This window comes from Ictidomys tridecemlineatus, chromosome 6, assembly GCF_052094955.1.
Source record: "Ictidomys tridecemlineatus isolate mIctTri1 chromosome 6, mIctTri1.hap1, whole genome shotgun sequence".
NCBI lineage: Eukaryota > Metazoa > Chordata > Mammalia > Rodentia > Sciuridae > Ictidomys > Ictidomys tridecemlineatus.
This window is the reverse complement of record NC_135482.1, coordinates 57,299,628-57,323,189: the sequence shown is the minus strand read 5'-3', so window position 1 is coordinate 57,323,189 and position 23,562 is coordinate 57,299,628. Positions and strand designations below refer to the sequence as shown.

The 23,562-nt window shown below is 41.2% G+C and overlaps 1 protein-coding gene and 1 long non-coding RNA gene across 8 annotated transcripts in view; one reads left to right on the top strand and one right to left on the bottom strand.

The window, feature by feature from the left end:
- The first annotated feature begins 1,037 nt into the window (after positions 1-1,037).
- On the top strand, positions 1,038-22,373 carry Rab5b (RAB5B, member RAS oncogene family). Of its 5 annotated transcripts, XM_013363075.4 has the most exons (7): positions 1,256-1,358; positions 2,438-2,523; positions 15,035-15,297; positions 17,850-18,001; positions 18,272-18,394; positions 19,275-19,368; positions 19,804-22,373. In XM_013363075.4, exons 3-7 carry the CDS (start codon positions 15,135-15,137, stop codon positions 19,917-19,919), a joined length of 648 nt encoding a protein of 215 aa, XP_013218529.1. In that variant the 5' UTR covers positions 1,256-1,358; positions 2,438-2,523; positions 15,035-15,134; the 3' UTR covers positions 19,920-22,373. The 5 variants fall into 5 exon arrangements, with proteins under 5 accessions (XP_005335667.1, XP_005335668.1, XP_013218529.1 ...); XM_005335610.5 differs by lacking the exons at positions 1,256-1,358; positions 2,438-2,523 and adding an exon at positions 1,038-1,218; XM_005335611.5 differs by lacking the exon at positions 2,438-2,523 and having other exon boundaries at positions 1,227-1,358.
- Positions 7,093-23,562, bottom strand: part of LOC120888294 (uncharacterized) — a 40,565-nt gene continuing 24,095 nt past the window's right edge. Inside the window, exons 4-5 of one of the 3 annotated variants that reach the window (XR_013440570.1) lie at positions 14,011-14,077; positions 7,093-8,550 (exon numbers count right to left, since the gene is read on the bottom strand). This is a non-coding gene — a long non-coding RNA (uncharacterized LOC120888294). Of the gene's footprint in view, positions 8,551-12,918; positions 14,078-23,562 lie in introns of those variants that run through there. The other 2 variants (XR_013440569.1, XR_005731806.2) reach the window with 2 other exon arrangements.

Below are 23,562 nucleotides of genomic sequence, written 5' to 3'. Positions count from 1 at the left end.
ATTTACTTAAAGAATGGTGTGGGAAAGAATCTGAATGTGTGATAACTGATTTCAGATCCCTTTTTTCCTAATCTGTGTTTATACAGGGCTACCTTCCCACCCATTTTACAGCTGGGGGAACTAAAGCCTCTGTGTTTTCTTTTTTCTAGTTGTATACAATATCTTTAATTTATGTATTTTTATGTAGTGCTGAGGATCGATATCAGTGCCTCACGCATAGTAGAGGAGCGCTCTACCCTGAGCCACAATCCCAGCCCTAAAGCCTCTTTATTTTCTAGTCAACTTTCCTCATGGACCAGCAGCTCCCCCTCCTCCAAATACACATCACTGTACAAAGACGCAAGAAGTGGCTGTTATAGAATTTCCAAGCTAGGAAGGGTTTAGGAGTAGCAATATGGGTTGGAAGTGGACTCCAGGGGAATTCGCCTTGACACTTCATTTTCCATTAAGCTCGCCACTTTTCCTTTTTGTTGCTTATCACAAACAGAAAAGCTCTTTACTAAAGATTCTTTTATTTACATTTACATGCGATTCAGAAAATATCAATTGTCTATATGAAAAATTATCAGGAAAGGGCTAAAATGTCTTCAAGCTACCACTTTATGTAGTTGCCATTGACTCCCTCCCACAAAAAACAATCTCAGACCGCGAGTCACCTCCAAAACTCCTGTCCTCTGAAGCCCCACTAAAAATTAGGAAGTTCTGACGTGAAGGTAACTTAAATTCCCAGGATCCAGCTCCCTAAGAAAAGCATTTCCCTTTACGCCGGCGAATTTGTCACAGAGGGCGGGGCAGTAGTCAGCCCCCCGCCAAATCCAGGGGGAGGGGCGAAGGTCAGTAGCGGCTTCCTAAGGCTTGTACGACCTCGCCTGGCCTGCCACTCAAGTCCCGAACTTTTGTAGTACTGGTTAAAGTTTCACTTTGACCCGCCTCCATCACTCACCTGATTAGATGTTTATGAGTCAAAAGGCGGGGTCATGGGGTGTCGAGATTTTATTGGTTGAGACATATGCCTGTCAGCGCAGTGCCGCCCCGTGTTTCCTGGAGCTCTCTTTAATGGCTCCTTACCTCGTTCATCTTCAAGGCTTCTCTTTTAGTACTGGTTTGGGGATCCGCCTTTCCAGTCCTTCATTCGAACTCGTTGGAGATAGAGCCCCTAAAGACCCGCCTTTCTCCAGAGGATTGGCGGATGAATGCACATATAGCCCATCCTCGACGGTAGGCGGGTAATCGTGCTATTGGCTGAAGCCCCTGCCCCGGGGCTAGGAGGAGGAGGAGGGGCAGGAGGGTTTGGTTGAGCTGCAGCTGTTTGTCTGTTCGACACAGGCTCGGGCCCGACGGGGGAGACGGAGCCCCAGGTACCGAGCTGATGGAGCCCACAAGGGCAGAGGCGGAGGCACCCGGGAGATCAGAGCTGCCTGGCCTGAGAGCGGAGGCGGGTGTGGGCCTAAGCGAGGCGTTAGAGTGGCCCACTAGAGAGGGGAGAAGGGGGCCGGCCCCAGCAGGCCTAATGGGGGCGCTGAGGAGGGGATAGGGCGGGCCGGGAGCCCGAAGTTGGGGAGGCTCCTGGGTGCTGGGGGTCGGGTGCGGGAGGCCCAGAACCTCTGTGAGGGCAGCCGCAGGCCTCATTACCCATTAAGCAGTGCTGAAGAGGGAGGAGCTGGGGAAAGGGACGGGGCTGCGGGTGAGGTAAGCCCATTTGCCGGGAGGTGAGGAGGGGTCAACCCTGACGCCCGTCTCGGAGGGTAACCGAGGCTGGGTCTCAGGAGATATGTGTAATTGGAAGGCCTGAGAAGGGTTGGTTCTTAGCTGGGTGAGAGGCATTATTTTCAGGGAAAGTGGCTATTGTAAAGAGAACTGAGGGTGCGCTAGTGTTGAGTCGAGAGGGATTTGGGCTCACTGAGGGAGAACTGAGGCATTACTGATCAAGAAAACCAACGTAGTTTGAGCAAATGGAAGGAGAGCCTGGTGTCAGTTTGGGGAGCTTCTGGGAATGTGTTCAAGGGTGGGCTGGAGACTCTGGGTCTTGGAAATACTGACTCTTTTTGTTCTTTAGTGCTCAGATGTGGTAATCTGAATTTTTTTTTTTTTTTTTGGTACTCCCAGGGTAGGAGTTAAGACAAATGTAAACTTTTTTTCCCCCCTGACTGTTGGGCTGCTCCACCAAATAGCCCTTACTTTTTAGCTGGTTTAGACTGTAGTCTGTTTCTTCTGTTTCATATCTTGTGAAAGAGCTAAGAAGTTGGATTTGGGGGATGTTTTTATCTGTTGCTTTCCCATTTAATATGGCCTATACTGAATAGTATATTTTTTACCTAGAAGTGGGGAATGATTCATTATCTGCATGGAAAGGGGCTTTGAGCCTCCCAGCCATCAAAAGATCTTTTGATCATAGTTGGTGAAACTTTTGAGAGACTTAGATTTGGGTATTTCCCAGGCAGGTAATGGAGTTAACCAGTCCGGGAACTGTGAGGTGATATCACTGAGGAAGAGATTTGGGGAAGAGAAATTCCATTCCAGAAGGTTGGCATCACCTCTTGTTCTTTGTCTACTTCTTCAGGAGCCCAGGAATGCAATTAAAAAGTTGGGTCAAATGGTGAAGTATTTTATGAAGATGGATTACTAAGGCAAAGAAGTAGAGTGTCACCTCCCAGCCCCCTGGCTTTTTTTCCTTTTCTTTTTGCTGTACTGGGGTTTAGCTCAGGGATACTCCACAGTTGGGCTACACCCCCAACTCTCTTTATATTTTATTTGGAGATAGGGTCTGGCTAAGTTGCTGAGGCTGGCCTGCAACTTGTGATCCTCCTGACTCTACCTCCCAAGTAGCTGGGAATTTAGGCACACAGTACTGCACCCAGTCCATATATTTTTAATGGTCTCCTATAGATTGGAGCCTATGGATTTTCCCTTTGGGTACTTCCCCATCTTTCCCTTCTATACCAGTATATCTTATCACTACATTTTTTTTTAACTACCAAAGTAATATATACATATCTTAAAATATTTAAGTGCTATAAAGTATCAAAAATGTAAATTCTCCCACACATATTTCATTTTGGAAGGCCAGAGATCAGAGACAGCAGATCAGACTAATCTTTGTTTTGGGGATTTACCACCTAAGCAATTCTGTTTTCATGTTCTCACTAAATTCTGCTCTCATTCTTTCTAGTTTTCCCTTCTTGGATGATACTTTTATTTATTGTGCTCCTTTCACAGTTCATTTTATCTTCTATCCAATTCAGATAAGCAGAGGGTTGTACTGCTTGTTTGCATCATTGGGTTATCATTTTTCCTTCTTCCATATAAATACACAGCCCAGTTGTGCATTGGGATCCATGCCCAAATAGATGGACAAAGTATTTTTCCTCTTTTTAGGGAAGGAAAGAAATCTGAAGGTTAATCTTTTTTTTCCCTGGGGTTATTATTGTCATCTCTGCTACAAAGTGAAGCATTTGAGATTTCTGTCCTCTGGTATTCTTTGTATGTGGGCAGTATTTAACTGTCCCTTATCTCAGAAGATGGTGATGATTGCCTAAGAGGCTTTGGTATTTGACTTTCTATAGTGACCTGAGAAGTTCCCAAGTTTCTCTGGATTTGAAATTGGTTTCCTTAGATTCAGTACAGCTGGGGTATTTCATGATACCACCTTAATAATTGAATTTGACCTTACTAGCTTTAGAAGGCTTCTAATATGTTCAACCTTTTTACACTACCCAGTGGAAACCTCAGTTATTCCCCTACCACCATCACAGAACTTTTCTCACCTGAAAAACCAGTCCTAGAGAAAACTAGGGGTATGTGTGTGTATTAATCCTCTGTAGTCCTTGTCACTTATTAAACTTTGGTGGTATCCTGTTCTGTATGTTTCCCTTCCTCCCACCATCTTCTTAATCAGAGATTACTTTTAAGAAAGGTTCTGGGGTAGGGGGATTGCTCTATGGTAGAGTGCTTGCTTAGCATTTGAGAAGCCTTGGGTTGAATCTCAGCACCCAAAAAGAAAGAAGAGGTATGGAATTGCTCAAATTTAAAATGTAAATAGCACATAATCCCTAAAAATATTCTCCCATTGGCTTGTTCATCTTAAGAAAGTTAATGAGTGGAATTATCAACATGGTCTTTCAAACAAAAATATGTTTGGAGAAGAGGGTTTTTCTCTTGCCCTTGATCATATCTCAGTCTTTTAATGTTTACTTTTCCTGAGAACAAGGATTACTCTTATATAGTTTGTTTGTGTGCATTAATATGAATTTGACTTCTGAGAAGAAGGCATGCAGTAGAAGCAAGCATACAGCCCACTCCCTAATCCTAAAGCATTTCTGATTGGAAAGTAACCAAAATATGAGACCTTGAACTTAAGATAAGGAAATGCACCAGTCCTTTGGGAGAAAGGGTACCATAAAACCCTACACATTATATTCTTACTTCTCAAGAGTGTTTTAGGAAAGATTTAGTCATTGACTGTGAACAGTAACTAAGCTGAATAAGGAGCCACCCAGCTAAGCAGATTTCTGGGCCAGGCTGTAGCTTCAGTTTAGGGGTAGTGGGTACCTTTTCAAAGTGTCTCCTGGCTCTGTGGTGGTATGAATTTCTTTATAAAACTTACTTATCAAGTCCAGGAATTAATAGAGGTAATGACTCAAGCTTTTTAACTACTTAACATCAATCTTTAAAACAGGGAATTTTGTTTTTAGGCACAGCCACTTCAGTGTTAGGGTGAGAGTGCCACATACTGGTTGTGATTAGGCCATCTGAGACATGGTAACAGGAAAAGCAGTTAACCCATGTGAGTTACAACAGTACCTTTGTGGGCTGGGTCCCAAGGGGGCCCCCCATTCAAGGGAGATCACAAAGAGTCCAGGGAGAGACCTTTCTGAGGCCTATTAAAAACATTCCCTAGCCAGGCATAGTGGTATACACCTATAATTTCAGTGAATCTGGAGTCTGAAGCAGAAGTACTGCAAATTTGAAGCCAGGCTTGGCAAGACCCTGTTGCAAAATAAAGTTTTTTTTAAAAGGTGGAGAGGGGATGGGGATGTATCTTGGGTAGAATGTGCCCAGGTTTAATCCCTAGTCCTGGGGGAAAAAAATCCCAACCAAAACCGAGTGAGGTCTATTTAGATGGCACAATAGGGGAATGAAGCAGGATTTCTTTGGTCCTTACAAGCAATTTAGGGAGCATTTTCAGCATCTTCGAGGGACCAGGCATTGTACTCTACTCTGAAGAGTCATGATATCAAAAAATACTCCTACTTTGTGAGCAGTTTATAGTTTACCAGATACACAATTAACTATAATGTAATAAAGGCTATGGTAGAAATAGTCTTAACACTGTGAGACCTTGTGTGAGATACTAGAGAAAGCAATGATGAATTCTGCTGTGGTAAGAAGATAATTATGCAGTTTCACAGAGAAGTGACATTTGTTTTGGCCTTATAAGATATATTAGGATTTTGCTAGGCAGAAAAAGTAGGGAAGGGCATTCCAGCCTTTCCTAGGTCAATAACAGAGTTTGTACCATCTGATAAGAGATAAGTATGTGTTTTGCCTCTTGGAGAACTATAAGGGAGAGGGTAGGGGAAGTAGAAGGACTTTCATTTAAGGCATGAGTCATTGGATAGCATTGGATCAACACAGTGAAAGGTGAGTTAAGTAGCATAGTTCAAGATTTTAAGTAGCATAAGTTCAAGGTTTGGGCGATTTGTATCTAAACAAAATTGGAAAAGAGAAAAAGGCATTTACTGGCTTCTTCTCTATAGTCCATGCTTAGTAAATCTCTCACATTAGTCTTAAGACCCACCAAATGATGTAAAAGTTACCAGTTCCTTCTCTATTTTCTCCCAATTGAAAATTGCTTCAATTCCAACTGTCCTGGCAGAGAATGGTTAAGACCATTTAGAGAGAGGAACTGTTAATTAATCATTCTGTCAGATGAATATGGGATGTGGGCTGGGTTTGTGGCTCAATGGTAGAGCGATTGCCTAGAACATGTGAGGCACTGGGTTCAATCCTCAGCACCACAGAAAAAAATTGATAAATGGGGGGAAAAAAAGGTATCTATCTACAACTAAATATATATATATATATATATATATTTTTTTTTTTTTAAGAAGAAGAAGAAGAATATGAGACTAAATCCTGGTTTCTAGGGAGGGCTTTTCTGCTTCCTTAAGAAATATATTGTTGAGCTGAGTGTGGTGGCGGGTACCTATAATCCCAGCAGTTTCTGTAATCCCAGCTGCTTTTGGAGGCAGAGGCAAGAGGATCACAAATTTGAAGCCAGCTTCAGCAATTTAGCAAGGCTCTAAGCAATCTAGTGAGAACCTCTCCCAAAATTAAAAACAACGAAGGGTTGAGGTTGTATCTCAGTGGTAGAGTGCTTGCCTAGCACATATAAAACACTGGGTTTGATCTTTAGCACCACATAGAGGTATCGTGTCCATCTGCAACTAAAAAAAAAAAAAAAAAAACTCAGTGGCTAAACTCCCCTGGGTTCAGTTCCTGGTACCAAAAAGAAATATATTGGTGCATGCCTATAATCCCAGCTATGAGGAAAGCTGAGGCAGAAGGATCATAAATTGGAGGTTGGGGAATATAGTTCAGTGATAGAGCACTCCTGGGTTCCATCCCCAGGACCTCAAGAAAAAATAAGTGATGCAGGATGCAACATTTATTTTGTAAGTGTAATCCCAACTACTTGGAGGCTAGGACAAGGGGATTATGTTTGAGACCAGCCTTGACAACTTAGATCCTGTCTCAAACTAAAAAATTATAAGAGCTGGAAATATAGTTCAGTGGCAGAGCACTTACTTAGCACATGGGAGACCCTGAGTTTAATCCCATTAATCTTCAGCATGAGGGTGGGATATAAAAAAGGAGAAATACTTAGTAGCTATTGATAGCTGGCTGTATTTAATACTTGGCAAATTGACTAATTTTATGTGCCTCATTTTCCTTACCTGTAAAATACAGAGTCTGGACTAGATCACCTGACCTGCAGATTGATGTGAGTGTGTGTGCGCGCTTGCTTAGCCACTGAGCCAAATCCCCAGTCCTTTTTTTTGTATTTTTATTTAGAGACAGGGTCTTGATGAGTTGCCTAGGGCCTTGCTAAATTGCTGAGGCTAGCTTTGACTTCTTGATCTTCCTGCCTCAGCCTCCTCACTTGCTGGGATTACTGGTTGTGGGCCACCACACCCATCTAGATTGACTTTTTTTTTTTTTTTTAAGATCGACTCTTACCTGGCTAATTGACCTTATAGGGCTGACTTTTGGGACTGGACTAGACTCTGATGACTATAGACTGGGAACTCTGTCTACTAATAGGTGATGAAATTCTTGAGGTTGTCTGTAGATTTGCCATAAGGATTTAAAGCTAACAGGTGGAAGGGGGCCTCAAGAAAAGTCTGGCTCTTGCTGGGCAGGCTAAGAAACCTTTCCTGTTATGCCTCTTTTCCAGCATTGCTTGGAGAACTGCCCACACTAAAGAACATCCTCCACCTCTACCCCACCTCAGTGGACTGACCTATGGTCAGGCCTCAAGTTTTCCTAGTTTTTGGGTTTTTAATAAGCCATTTTTGTGGAGCTGCATATCTAAGGAAAGTTAAATCTGATTTCTTGTCTTCTGAGATGAAAGGGTTGAAGGAGGAAAGTGTAACCTCCCTTTTTTTGGCCTCAGGTTTGAAGATAATAAACATCACACTGCTTGGACTAGTTTGCTTTGGTTTTCTTTTTTGCCTTTGAATGGATCATTTGCCCATTGTTAACTCAGAAAAAAAAAAAAAGAAGTCACCACCAGAATGAGGAAGAAATCAGTTGAATCTTTTTTTTTTTTTAAGTGAGAGTGAGAGAGGAGAGAGAGAATTTTTAATATTTATTTTTTAGTTCTCGGCAGACACAACATCTTTGTTGGTATGTGGTGCTGAGGATCGAACCCGGGCCACACGCATGCCAGGCGAGCGCGCTACCGCTTGAGCCACATCCCCAGCCCTCAATTGAATCTTTTATGTATTATTTCATTTCTATATTCCTGATGTTTCAAGAGTCTAGCTATTTACATTAAAAAATGATATCCTTATAAACATGATGAGATTCAAGCTCAAGGTTTACAGGTGGGTATTTGTATGAATAAATAAGGCAGGACAGATTTTTGAGGTTACATATTGGGGTGGGAGGTGGTCTTTTCTAATCCAGTTATTACTAACCTCTGATGATCCAAGGTTGTTTAGTAGCAAGAAAGTTTGCTGACTGATTCTGGGCTCTGGCTTGACTTCTGAGTGTTTGGGGGTTGGTGACAAAGACTTTGCAACCCAAGTGTACCTGTAACTTTCCTATTTTCACGCTCCTCCAACCCACTACTGTTTTCCCAGGCTTAGAATAATGGGTCTGGCCATGAGAATTTAATCCGTTTTAACTTCCATGTTATTATTGTGAATAGTAACATTGAGGCTTAATGTTTTGCCCCTTAGATTACATGCTTTGAAATAGATAAAAATGTGAGGGAATAAGCTGAAAAACTAGTAACTTTTCCTATGTTTCTTGAGAGTATGTCACCTGAAAAAAAAAAAAAACTTGTTAACTTATCATCTTTATCTTTTTTTTTTCTATTGTGTCAGTTGTTTTCTGTTTTTAAAGTTTCAACTTACAAGGGCCCATCTTATTTTCCTGAGACAGTGTATATGAAGTATCACATAAATGTATGTTTTTTGTTTTGTTTTGTTTTGTTTTGTTTTTTTAGATATAATTCATCTACATAGATGCTTTAAAGAAACCAAGTTTCTAGGGCTGGGAATATACCTCAGTTGATAGAGTGCTTGCCTCGCATGCACAAGGCCCTGGGTTTAATCCCCAGCAACACACACACACACACACACACACACACACACACACACACACACACGGAAAAAAAAAAAAGGAAAGCAAGTTTCTGCTTGCTTACCCATAAATAATTGCAGCAACTAAGGAGGCTGAGGCAGGAAGATCATAAATTTGAGGCCAGCCTCAGCAACTTTGCAAGACCCTGTCTCAAAAAATAAAAAGGACCAAGAATATAACTCAGTGGCAAAATGCCCCTGGGTTCAATCCCCAGTACAGGAAGAAGAAAAGTGAATTTCTTAAATGTACCCAGAACTTTTGGAGGGAATTCAAATTCTGCTATTTCATATTTTCACAAATCCCCTTCTTTCCCAAATATCCTTATATAAATAAGGAAGCTTAGATTCCAAAAGGCAAAGGGAGTAGCCTAAACTCACAGTAAGTTAAGTGGCAAAGCAGAGAGAAGAACTCAAGTTTGCCTGATTCCAAAGCCCTTACCAATACATGGGTTTGCTTCTGTCTAGGTTGGCTCTTCTCATTTTCGTGATTGCTCTATAACTTAAGTAGCAGGGTTCGGGAATCTTCTGATCCCTGGAGAGCTATATATTCAACCTTTATCCAAATGTTATCTAGAAGTGCTTTATAGTAACCATAACCATAAGCCGTTCAGAGTCGACTTCTTTCCATTCCTATTAACCCATCTTTCATTGTCAATCCTTCCCAAAGTTTTTAAAACTTGTTGATCATGATTCGCAGGTAAAAAAACAAAACTTGTCATCATTATATTGCTTGCCTGTAATCCCAGTGGTTTGGAAGGCTGAGACAAGAGGATTGCAGGTTAAAAGCTAGCCTCAGTAATTTAGCCAGGCTGTAAGTAACCTAGTGAGACCTTGTCTCAAAATAAAAAATAAAAAGGGATGAGGATATATCTCAGTGGTTAAGCACCTCTGGATTCAATCCTTGGTATTAAAAGTGAAAAAAGGAGTTTACATCCTGACTGTGTAAACTACACATACATATAAGTGAAACATTTTCACAAAATGATTCTTATGCTTATTGTTAGCATCCCCACCCCCCCACTGGGGATTGAACCCAGGGGTACTTAACCACTAAGCCACATTCCCAGTCCTTTTTGTATTTTATTTAGAGACAGGGTCTCACTGAGTTGTGTAGGGCCTTGCTAAATTGCTGAGGCTAACCTTGAACTTGATATCCTCCTGCTTTAGCCTCCCCATGTTGCTGGAATTACAGATGTGTGCCACTATGCTGACCTTGATATTTCTTGACCTATGTCCTTTTTTATTTTTATTCTTATTTTAAATAACATGGTATCATGGTATATGCCTGTAATCCCAACTACATGGGAGGCTGAGGCAGGAGGATCACAATTTTGAGGCCAGCCTGGCAATTTAGTGAAAGCCTGGCAATTTAGTGAAAACCAGTCTTAGAAAAAGGGCTAGAGAGAGAATGCTCTGGGTTCAGTCCCCAGTACTGCAAAAATTTTTTAAAAAAAACAAACTGATGGTAACCCATCAACTGATGTCAAGGTCACTTTTGTCTTACAGCCCACAGTTTGAGAAACACTGCCCTAAAGGTTTGAAGATGAAGAACAGCTAAAGAACTGTGTTTAGCAGGATTATAGGTGTTCACCACCATGCTGGGCTTGATATTTCTTGACCTGTATTTTTGTTTTGTTTTTAATAACATAATAACATGATAGTTCAGTACAGTGGTGTATGTCTGTAAACTCAGCTCTAGAGGCTGAGGCAGGAGGATCAAAAATTCAAGGTTAGCCTTAGCAATTTAGTAAATTAGCAACTCAGTGAAACCTGTCTCAAAAAAAGAAAGAGGATAGAGTTGTGGCTCAGTGGTACTGAGAGCTTGCCTGGCATGTGTGAGGCACTGGATTCAATCCTCAGCACCACCTAAAAATAAAAAAGTGTCCATTTTGTATATATATATACACACACACACAAACAGAGACACATTTTTTTTTTTCCTAAAAGAAAAAGGACTGGGGACATAGCTCACTAGTAAAGAATCTTTGGGTTCAATCCCTGGTACCAAAAAATGTTTTTTCTTTAGACAACTATTTTTAAAAATATGTTCCCTAGTTGGGCACTATGGTGCACTCTTGTTATTCCAGCAGCTCAGGAGACTGAGAAAGGGAGATCAAGAGTTCAGAGCCAACCTCAGCTATTTAGCGAGACCCCAGGCAACTCAGCAAGACCCTGTTTCTAAATAAAACATAAAAAAAAGGCTAGGGATATGACTCAGTGGTTAAGTGCCCCTGGGTTCAATCCCTAGTACAAAAAAATTTTTTTTAATTATGTGTGTGTGTGTTGTGTGTCCCTATTTTTTAAAAAATGGATTGTTTAGAGTAGAAAAAATTTAGAATCCGTAATATATTTCTCACCTTAACTTTTTTTGCTACGGGTGGGGTGGGAGACTGGGGAGTTAACCAAGGGCAATTTACCATTAAACTACATCCCCAGCTCTTTTTTTTTTTTTTTTTAATTTTGAGACAGGATCTCACTAAGTTGCTGAGGCTGGCCTTGAATTTTTTTTTTTTTAAGAGAGAGAGAGAGACAGAATTTTTTAATATTTATTTTTTAGTTTTCGGCGGACACACCATCTTTGTTTTTTTTTTTTTTTTTAAAAGAGAGAGTGGGGGGGGGGAGAGAGAGAGAGAATTTTTAATATTTATTTTTTAGTTCTCGGCAGACACAACATCTTTGTTGGTATGTGGTGCTGAGGATCGAACCCGGGCCACACGCATGCCAGGCGAGCGCGCTACCGCTTGAGCCACATCCCCAGCCCCGCTGAATTTGTAATCCTCCTGTTTCAGGCCTCCCAAGCTGCTGGGATTACAGGTGTGTGCCATCATGCCCTGCTTAATCCTACTCTTTTCAGAAGTGACTACTGTTAATAGGCAAGTGTGTGTCCTTCCATACCTTCTTTTTTTAATTTTTTAAGTTGTAGATGGACAAAATACCTTTATTTATTTATTTATTTTTATGTGGTGCTGGGGATCGAACCCAGTGCCTCATGCATACTAGGCAAGCACTCTACCCCAGCCCCTTCCATACCTTTTTTTTTTACACAGAAATAGGATCTAATCTTGTGTTTTATTTTTCCAGAGAAAACTTATAGAGAAACCAAGAATTAGGAATTTCATAAGAATATACAAACTTAATAAATTTAGCTTAATGAAAATTTTGCTATATCCTCTTTATTTTGATCATTTCATCATAAACCAATGAAAACTTCATGACAAAATGTGCATGTATATCTTGATTCTCAGAACTCCTTGGCCTAGGACACTACAGAATACCCAATAGGATCATAGTAATTTCTGATATTCCTCTAAATTAGTCTACTTTGGGACTTTGAATTCTTACCTCTGTCATAATCTTCTTTAACCTTTTTGTTTTTTTCTTTTTCTTTGTACCTTTTTCAGAGCCAACCTCAGCTATTTAGCGAGGCCCTAAGCAACTCAGCAAGACCCTGTCTCTAAATAAAACAAAAAAGGGTTAAGGGTGTGACTCAGTGGTTAAGTGGTTAATTTTGTACTGGGTTCAATCCCTAGTACAAAATTTTTTAAAAAAAAATTTGTGTGTGTTGTGTGTGGAATATTATTGATAACTAACATTGAACTATTCTATTAACTTAAAATCTTTTCTGGATGTAAAAAAAGCAGGGCCATTATTTGATAACAACTAGCTACTACATCTTTATGCTAAATACATCTTTCATTTAATCCCCATAGCCTATTCTATGATAGTATTTTTTTCTTTCATTTTCTAGTGGAGGAAAGTAAGGCTCAGAGATGTAAAGAAATTCTTCATGTCTTATTGATACTGATTAGTAGCTCAATATTTATTGAGCATGTAGTCTATATCAAATACTTATTTAAATGAGTTCCAAAGAACTCATTTAATAATGATACAAATATCATCTCATTTAATCTTTACAACCTTATGCAGTAGTTGCTTATAAAGCTGTTATCCCATTATACAGATGAGGAAACAAATGTACACATATATTTAGCAATTTGCTCAAAGTTTCATAGCCATTAAGTAGAATCGGAAAACAAACCCAGAAAACTGGACTTAAGAGCTTTTATTCCTCTGCATTGTCTCCTGTATGATTTTCTATCTTGGTGTCTTTAATAAATAGAATTGCTGAGATTTTTAACACTAATTTGACACGAAAGCTGCTCACTGTAGTGTTTTCCCACACATAAGAGTATGATGTTGGGCTGGGGATGTGGCTCAAGCAGTGGCATGCTCGCCTGGAATGCGTGCGGCCTGGGTTCGATCCTCAGCACCACATACCAACAAAGATGTTGTGTCCGCCGAGAACTAAAAAAAGAATATGATGTCTATGAAGTCACTAGGATCAAACTTGGAAAAGAGAAAGATTAATTTGAACAAGCAAAGTATAACTCAGGTAATACTTGTGTTTTGGAAAGAGGTTTTTGTGTGTTCTGCCCATGCTAACTCCTCTTGGAATTTCATAGCTCCCTTACATTCCCCTCAGAGTCAGTATGATGAGTTTTGTTTGTTTTTTGTAGAGGTAGATGGACAGCATGCCTTTATTTTATTTGTTTATTTTTATGTGGTGCTGAGGATGGAATCCGGCTGGCTGGGTTCGATTCTCAGCACCTCTCAAATGCAAGGCAAGCGCTCTGCCACTGAGCTAGCGCCCCAGCCCCCTATGATGAATTGGAATGGTTGGTTAGAATTTAAAAGCCCCAACTTTTCTCTCTACCTGCCCTCCCTGCCAACACCAACTTTCTTAGCCCCCTTGAAAGGTAGACAAGTTGATTCAAGAGTACTCTTTCTTTAAATATTGATTACTTAAAGACATCCTGTCTGTATCATCCCCTAGAGACTCCTACATATGTTTAAAAGGTATACTTTGCTTCTAGTTTGGAGAGCTACACCTTTTGGTGTGGAGGGTAATCTAATCCCTAGGCACCAGCAGACAGCTGCAAATTGTCAGTAGGTGAAGCTTACTGACTCGGATCTGATAGATTTTCAGATTCAGAGAGGTGGCAGAAACAGAGTTGATACCAAATGTGATCTGTTGGTTGTGTTTCTGTCCTTACCTATGACCAGAAATGAGAAAGGAAATTGCCTGGTAATAGGACGGACCCTGGGGCTGGGGATGTGGCTCAAGCGGTAGTGCACTCACCTGGCATGCATGCAGCCCGGGTTTGATCCTCAGCACCACATACAAACAAAGATGTGTCTGCTGAAAACTAAAAAATAAATATTAAAATTCTCTCTCAAAAAAAAATAGGACAGACCCTGGTTAGATCTCTCTCTCTCCCTGTTTTTTTTTTCGTACCAGAGATTAAACTCAGGGGTGGGGGGGGCCACTCATCGCTGAACCACATCCCCAGCACTATTTTGTATTTTATTGAAGCAGGGTCTCACTGACTTGCTTAGCACCTCATTTTTGCTAAGACTGGCTTTGAATTCTCCATTCTCCTGCCTCAGCCTCCCAAGCTGCTGGGGATATAGGCATGTGCCACTGTGCCTGACTTAGATCTTTTCTTTTTAAAATATTTTTAAGTTGTAGATGGACACAGTACCTTTATTTTATTTTTATGTGGTGCTGAGGATGGAACCCAGTGCCCCACACGTGCAAGGCATGCGCTGTACCACTGAGCCACAACCCCAGCCCCTGACTTAGATCTTAATAAATGACTTTGCAAAAAGACTGTTCATATGTGAAGGATACAGAACCAGAAACTACCTTTCTACCCTTAGGAGGGGTGACTCTTAACCCACTCCTAGAGTAGAATCTCTTATTTTGAGAGCTAGAATAAAGCACAACATCACAATACCAAGAAGCTGCTGGGAATCCTGTGAGTGAGTCTGGATATTGTTTTTAAAAAAACTTTGTGAAGACCTGGTGGAGAAATAATGGGGGATTAAAATCTCAGTTTTCAGTTCTTCCATTTCAGCTCCCTTGGCAGTTGGAGACTTTGTGGTTGAGCAAACTATTTCAAAAGCAGTTCTTATTTTACTGTTCTCCACTCTTAGCACTGAATTTCAGAGCTGCCTAGGTCCTTCTCAGAGGTATAGTCTTTTAGTAGTGGATGATTACAAGAACTAACCTCTCATAGGAGAAAGGAAAGATTCTGACTTTTCTCCAAAAAGTGATTGCAACTGCAATCTGCGTCTAATTTTACTCACTTTTTTTCTTGCAGGACTGTTGAAGCCTGGAAGTCCCCTCCCCTTTCCCCTCCCCCCTCTGCCGCTTTGTGGCATCCCCCTCCCTCTGCCCTTTCCCATTCTGATAATCTGGCCATGACTAGCAGAAGCACAGCCAGGCCCAATGGGCAGCCTCAAACCAGCAAAATATGCCAGTTCAAATTGGTCCTGCTGGGGGAATCTGCAGTGGGGAAATCTAGCCTGGTGTTACGTTTTGTCAAAGGACAGTTCCATGAGTACCAGGAGAGTACTATTGGAGGTAAGTACCTCAGGGAAAGAAGCTCAAAGCTTGGTAAGACTTTTGAATAGGAGATCTAGGACCTGATTGTGGAACTGTTCCTCTCATTCCCCCAGGAATGAAAACTAAGAAAAGCAGGCTGGGGGAATATAGCTCAGTGGTAAAATACTTGCCTAGCATGCATGAGGCTCTGGGTTTAATCCTCAGTATTGCTTTAAAAAAAAAAAATTGTCAAAATGCCAAAAATCAGGTATTTGTTCATCCTTTCACTTTCTAGGAGAACATCTCATTTTGTCTTATTTATTTTTTTATTTTGAGATGGGGTCTCACTAAGTTGCCAAGGCTGACCTCAGACTTTGACCCTCCTGGCACAGCCTCCCAAGTAGCTGGTATTACGAGCATATGCAACTACAACTGGCTCCTCAATATCATCTTAATCCCATGAAATTCAGCTGAGTGTCATCTTAAGCAAATAAAAGTTGGTTTGGGGCTGGGGATGTGGCTCAAGCAGTAGCGCGCTCATCTGGCATGCCTGCGGCCCGGGTTCGATCCTCAGCACCACATACAAACAAAGATGTTGTGTCCGCCGAAAACTAAAAAATGAATATTAAAATTCTCTCTCTCAAAAAAAAATTAAAAAAAAAAAGTTGGTTTGGAGCAGTGAGTCATAATTCAAGATGTATGTCATATGCCAGGCTTGGTGGCACATGCCTGTAATCCCAGTGGTTCTAGAGGCTGAGGTAGGAGGATCTCAAGTTCAAAGCCATCCTCAGCAAAAACTGAGACATTAAGCAACTCAGTGAGACCCTATCTCTAAATAAAATACAAAATAGCGCTGGGGATGTGGCTCAATGGTTGAGTGCCCCTGAGTTCAATCTGTTACCACTGCCCCCACCCCCAAAAAAAAGATGTGTATCAGTATTATGTAGGACTGGTGGCACACATCCGTAATACCAGCTATTCAGTATACTGAGACATGAGGATCACAAGTTCTAGGCCAGCCTGGACAAGTTAGAGACCCTGTCTCAAAAAATTAAAAGGACTGTTGGTGTATCTCAATAGTAGAGCACCCATGAGTTTAATCCCTAGTATGGGATAGTGGGTTGGGAGGACTAACCTGGGAGTATTTTTTACCTATGTGTGTTTAGGTATACCCTAAATCTACTGATTAATATTGGAGGTAGGGTGAAATTGGTTGTAGCAGCACAGGCAAGTGTTTGGAGAAGTTCTTTAGGTGATCTGATGTATATATCTGATCAGATAGAGGCTGGAATATAAAAGGGCATCTGCCTTTTCTACCTTTACTACTATCTCCCTGCTAATTAGCCAAAATAAGGTACTAATTCAATAAAGGATCTTTTATGAGAATTCCCATATTACTCTGTCCTCTTCTCACTAATCACCTTGGAAATGTGGTTTTCCTGGACATGTACCAGATTACATGAGAAAATAGCCAAATAATATTAATTATGATGGGATCTGCCATTAATTCTAATTCTTTTTTTTTTAATTATCTATAATAATAATTTGTCAGTGGACCTTTATTTATATGCGGTTCTAAGAATCTAACCCAATGCCTCACACATGCTAGGCAAGCGCTCTACCACTAAGCCACAATCACAATTCTAATTCTTTTTTGTTGTTGTTGTTTTGTAGTTGTAGATGAACAGAATGCCTTTATTTTATTTGTTGATTTTTTTTTTTTTAATATGGTGCTAAGGATTGAACCCAGTGCCTCACACATGTAAGTCAAGCACTCTGCCACTGAGATACAGTCCCAGCCCCAATTCTAATTAATTATTTTTCTTTTTTAAATTTTTTTTAATATTTATTTTTTAGTTGTAGTTGGACACAAAATCTTTATTTTATTTATTTGTTTTTCTGTGGTACGGAGGATCGAACCCAGGACCTTGCACATGCTAGGCAAAAGTGCTCTGCCACTGAGCCACAACCCCAGTCCTAATACTTTTTTTTTTTTTTTTAAAGTTTTAGGTAGATACAATATCTTATTTTACATTTATGTGGTGCTGAGGATTGAACCCAGTGCCTTGTGCATGCTAAGCGAGTGCTCTACCATATTTTTTAAAAAATATTTTTAGTATTAGATAATACCTTTATTTGTTTGTTTTTATGCAGTACTGAGGATTGAACCCAGTGCCTCATACAAGCTAGGCAAGCGCTCTACCACTGAGCCACAACCCCACCTCCTCTAATTAATTCATGATGTGACTTTTATCTGAAGCTTATTGTCTCTCCCATTATTTGTTATACACTTATTTTGGTTAGAAGAGGGTTGACTGGTATAATTGCAGTGATCCTTTCTCCCCTCCATAGTTTTCAATTTGCACCCACCAGCCAGAAAAACTTTTGGCAGAAAGGACTTGGCTAAAGGCAATCTTAATCCTGGCTCCAGGATTTATTTGAATGTGAACTCTAAACCTTTTCCTGTAGCTGAGTGACATGGGTAATGACTAGTCTTAGATGGAGAATGGAGAAATACTCTGAAGGTGGGTGGGATATTCCCTTTCATCCTCCCACTTACAACTTCTTCCCCTCTATTCTCTAATCCATAGCGGCCTTCCTCACCCAGTCCGTTTGTCTAGATGACACAACTGTCAAGTTTGAGATCTGGGACACAGCTGGGCAGGAGCGATACCACAGCTTAGCTCCCATGTACTACAGGGGTGCCCAAGCTGCAATTGTGGTTTATGATATTACTAATCAGGTAAGTGGGTTAAGAAGACAGTCCTTACTTTTGTTTATAGGAATTAAATTAGTTGGGGGAATGGAAATTGGTTCTTGAAATAGCAAAAATAAGAATACAATTATACTTCCAAGTGCTAAGAAGACTGAGGTCAAGAATTATCAGAGACCTATGGTTTCAGTGAGGGAAACACACCTAGAAGAGGTGAGTTGTGAGACCAGATTTTGAAGGTGATGGTTGTTGATCGGCAGCCATTGCAGCCCATACATTCTCTTCCTCATGTTTTCCTAGGAAACCTTTGCCCGGGCGAAGACTTGGGTAAAGGAGCTACAGCGACAGGCCAGTCCTAGCATCGTTATTGCCCTGGCAGGGAACAAAGCAGACCTGGCTAACAAGCGCATGGTGGAGTATGAAGTAAGAGGGCCCATAGAATCTCTCTCAAACACATTCCCTCTGTACCTGGGACCTCTTTTCCAAACTAACACTCTGAAAATCTCATCTGAAGACATTCATTGTCTCATTCCCTAGTTGAACACCAAGTTAATACAGCTGGGAAGTGAGTGGTTCAGTGGTAGAATGCTTGCCTAGCATGTACAAGGCCCTGGGTTTGATCCCCAGCATAAAGAAAACACAATAATAATAAAATCAATATTAGCATTTCCTCTCCCCCTACCCAAAATATAAAAAATAAAAATACACCAACATTGTGACCCTAATTACAGCCAAGTGATTTTTAGAGGATTCAGAAGGAAATATCAGAGGGATAGAGAAGTACCAGCTGTTGGGTATCAATGTGAAAACAGGAAGGAGGGAGCAATTAAATTTGAGGTAAGGGGATTATTCAAGTGTCAGAATCCAAAGCCCCCACCATCTTACTTGCTTCTCTATAATTAAGATCCTGACATCTGTTTGTTCAACTGAGTGGTCATGGGTTTATCTTAAGGGAGTCATCACTAAATTATGAGTCTAGGGCCACCTGGCAGAACGGGGCATTAATTAAGGGAGGGACACTGCCTAATTCTGGTGCTACATGTGAGTAAAAAAAGCAATACTTAGCAAGTGCAATGACCCACTCCTATAATCCCAGTGACTAGGGAAGCTGAGGCAGGAGGACCACAAATTCAAGGCCAGCTTAGACAACTTAGCAAGACCCTGTCTCAAAATAAAAAGGACTGAGGATATAGCTCAGTGATAGAACACCCCAGGTTAAATCCTCAGTACCCCCCACAAAAAAAGAAAAAAGCAATACTTATTTCCTCTCTGCATTCTGAACACCAATCACTCATCCTTCCAGGAGGCCCAAGCATATGCAGATGACAACAGCTTATTGTTTATGGAGACTTCAGCCAAGACAGCTATGAACGTGAATGATCTCTTCCTGGCAATAGGTAAAGTCAGACCACCCTGAGGTTTTCCTATCTTTCCTTTGTCTATAGGTAAAAATCATCACTGACCCAAATCAAGAATAGGTGGAAATGTCTGCTTTTGTAAAAACTTTAGGTATGGGACTGGAGGTGTAGCTTAGTGGTAAAGTGCTTGCCTAGGAGCACGAGGACCTGTTTGATCCCCAGCATCACAGAAGAATAAAATGAAAAAACTTAAAAAATACTTTAACTTTCTGTTGTAATCTCCATCTTTTGACTGCAGCTTTAGCTCCCTTGTGTTCAATGTACTTTGCAAATAGTGAACTCTCCCCTCTTCAGGACATTTCTTTTAATCTCTCTTTTCCCTCTATTTTTCCTGTACCCAATAGCCTGTGTTTGTTTGTATGTGTGAATGGGGTAAATAAAATCTACTTTGTTCCCTTCTCTTTTTTTCTTTAGCTAAGAAGTTGCCAAAGAGCGAACCCCAGAATCTGGGAGGTACAGCAGGCCGAAGTCGGGGTGTGGATCTCCATGAGCCTTCCCAGCAGAACAAGAGCCAGTGTTGTAGCAACTGAGGGGTGGCTAGCAGCAAACGAGTATGGAGCTAGCACGAGAGCTAAGAAATAACCTCCATCCCCACCCCTCAGCACACAGCCCCTACGGTAACAGCACACTGAGCCCTGGCTCCCAAGGGCTGCCTCCTGACAGCTCCGTCATGGCACTTTTTAACGCTTCAGCAACCAACACCAGGCAGCTGTTGCCACTGGCCTCCTACCCCCTACTCTGGGGTTTAGGGGTCAAATCTCCCCAGGACTTAACTTCCAAAACAAACTTTCTTCACTTTGTATTATAGGTGCAAGACAGTGATCTGATCTTTCCTCCTCCTCCCCCTTGTTCTTTCCCATATTTGCAGAAAACATTTTTGTCTCCTTCTCCCTTCCACTTTTGATCAGTCCCTGTTTTTCATCCTCTTTTCTTCCTCTCCCCAGGATGGAGAAGGTAGTGAATCCATGAACTGGAGGGAGATTTCTAGTTTAGTCATATTAATGGCCTTGGGGAAGAGTAAAAGCTCAGAGCAAGAGGGAGTAAGGAAACATTTCCTTTTTGCTTTTATGGTTGGAGTTTCTCGTGTTTGAAAACATATCAGCATACATTAGTTGGCCCTGTGGAGGGTGTTCCTAGATAGAGGTGAGAATAGAGAGGCAAGCTCTCAGGCACCATGTGGGAGTCATATTGTTAGCTAATTGGACAAAGTGGAGGTGATGTGGCTCTGGAACTCTTCCAAGGCCCAGTTTCCTCACACCCAGCCTATTAGGTAGCTTCTCCCCTAGAGTGGGGACTAGACCCTAGAGTCCTCCAAAGAATCTTCACTGGTTGCCTGCATCTTTGTCTCTGCTGTGATCTAATTGGAGGAGTTTCTGACACCTATCCTCTGATTTATACATATGCATTTTCCCCCATTCCTCTGGCCTTTAGATGGCCTCAGCCCTAGCCACCATATCCCCCTGCAGTTTGCACTTTAATTAATGGTAGTTCAGTCGGGATACTTGTTTTATGGGAGTTTTGATTGATTTACCTGCCCTCCCTCCTTTTTAAGTAAATGGAATCTGAAGTATATGAGGTTTGGGGAGGGGCTTTAGAGAACAGAACCAGTGGCAGCTACTCAAGCCCAGTCTCCACTGCTGGCTTCCTCCAACTCTTGATTCTTAACCTATATTCTTGCCAACCTAGTTCGTGAGTATAGGTTTGCCTTTCCTGGAGAATTAACTGAGCAGTTGGGGAGTGGCCTCAGAGTAGCATAGGCCAAAGTAGGGGAGTAAGAGAGGTCAGAAAAAAGGGAGTAGATTTATATCCTTTCCCAGGGTTCACATTCAATTTGCTATCCATTACCATGTCTTTTCTACTTCCTTGTAAATAGGTATAATCTTTATTCTCACTATACACGTCTGTTCTATCCCCTGCCTCCCATCAGGATCTATTCCTTTTCTCCTTTGTTAGTATCTTGAGTTTAGTTCCTCCATCCTTATCTCCATACCTACCCTCCCCAACCAATAGTTTAATCCACATACCACTAGGGGCTAGTACCACAGAGGCCTGGTTATGGTCCCTTCATGTCATACCACCTGTTCCTACGGACAGGAAGTGACTAGCACTGAATGTGCCTCACAGCTGTCTCACATCATCAGAGGACCTTGGTCTTTTCTAAACTCTAATGTCTCTTCACATCCCTCATCAGGTGTTTTAGATGTCTGTGGGAAGCCATCAAGGCAAGGGAGAACTCTAAGTTCTTTCTTGTTCTGGCCTAGAGTTTTGGAGAAATTTGGGGGAAAAAAACACAGGAAAAGCCACGAGTGTCCCAGGCCAGCTGAGAAACCAGGAAGCTGAGAATCTGTAGGACCCAGCTTAGATTCTTCCACTTAGGCCTCAATTCCCTTCCTTTTCCAGGGGCAGCCTTAGTTCCCAAGGCCCTGAAACAACATACATTTCCCTTTCCTTCTCAGAAACCAGTAGCCTCCCCACTCCCTACAAGTACCCAGTGCAAGTGGAAGAACTAGAATGGCTCCCCAAGTCTCTTAGAATGAAATTCTTTGTATGGTTTTCCTCATGGAATAGGAGTGAAGATGTTTCATTGCCTTGGGGCTGGGAAACCATTTCCCCAGGCTTCTCTCCTCCTTCACCCCCTTAGGAACAGTATTGGCCTTAGCTTCTGGGCCTGTCTGCCTTCTTCTACTCCTACCAGTTCTTCTGCCCTCCTTTGAGCTCTATTGGGCTTGGGCCTCTTAGTTTTTTATTTCCGAGCTCTTCATTTTCTTTCTTCTGATCAGTTTTTTTGTTTTGTTTTATTTTGTTCATTTTAGGGAGGAGGGGGGTCTCTCTCTTTCTTTTTTTTCCCCTCCTTCAAAGAAAGCATTTGTCTTTCTTTCCCTTTCTTCTTCTCCCAACATAACAATCGTGGTAACAGAATGCGACTGCTGATTTACCGATGTATTTAATGTAAGTAAAAAAGGAAAAAAAAAAAAAAAAGCGCATCGGAGTGTTGGATTGTTTTTTTCCTGTTTGTCTTCCTGATTCTAGAAATTTGGAAGAAAGGGCATACAACTGTTTTATTGAATCAGAACCATACATTCCATGGCTAAAGATGTAGCTCAGTGATTAAGTGTTTGCCTAGCATGCTTGAAGCTCTGGGTTTGATTCTCAGGTACTAGGAAAAAGAAAAACATACCTTCTTCTGTACCTTGGTACTTATTCCCTTTAATCTTTTCTTGAACAGTGAAGAATCCAATTTAGAAAATAGCTCTTTTATTACTGTTGAATCACCCCTATTCAAAGAGGGTGATAGATAGATAGCTTATCAAATCTGAACCTGTTTTATCTTTCAGGTACTCTTAACAGAATGTAGCCAGCTCAGTGGTGTATCCACAATCCCAGTAACTCTGGAGGCTGAGACAAGAGGAGCACAAGTTTGGGGCCAGCCTTAGTAATTTAGTGAGAACCCTGTCTCAAAGTAAAATTTAAAAATAGCTGGGAGGTAGCTTAGCTTACTATTGAAGTGTTCCTAAGTTAAATCCCCAGCACCACTGGGGGGGAAAAAAAAAAGGATGTATATATGTATGGAGATGTGGTCTATGAATCTCTTGATTCATTGATGTGATTGGAAGAATTCTCTATTTATAAATCCTTTGAAGTAATAGGCAGAAATGTATGTGCATTTTTCTAGGATGCATTACTACGTTAATTTATCAAAGAGGTCCGTGATCTACAGGTTTAAAAAAAACTAAGCATGCTAGCACATGCCTATAATCCCTACTACTCAAGAGGCTAAGGCCAGCCTGGGCACTATAGCAAAACTAAGTCTCAAAGAAGAAAATTTAAAAAAAGAAATTACTGAATTAGCTTTTCTTTTCGTTCTTTTTTTTTTTTTTTTTTTTTTTTTTTTTGTGGAACAAGAATTGAACCCAGGGGTGTTCTACCACTGAGCTATATCCCCAGGTCTTTTTTATATTTTGAGATGGGGTCTCACTAAGTTGCTACAACTGGCCTCAAATTTGGAATTCTTCTGCCTCAGCCTCACAAATTGCTGGGATTATAAGCATGCCTACCACACCTGGCCTGAATTAGCTTTTTTGATTGCTCATGTAGCTTCCACCCTAACAGGAAAATTTTTCCTGGATCTGCTTTTGACTCCTACTGTACTCCTGAAGCCCTTCAGTCTATCAC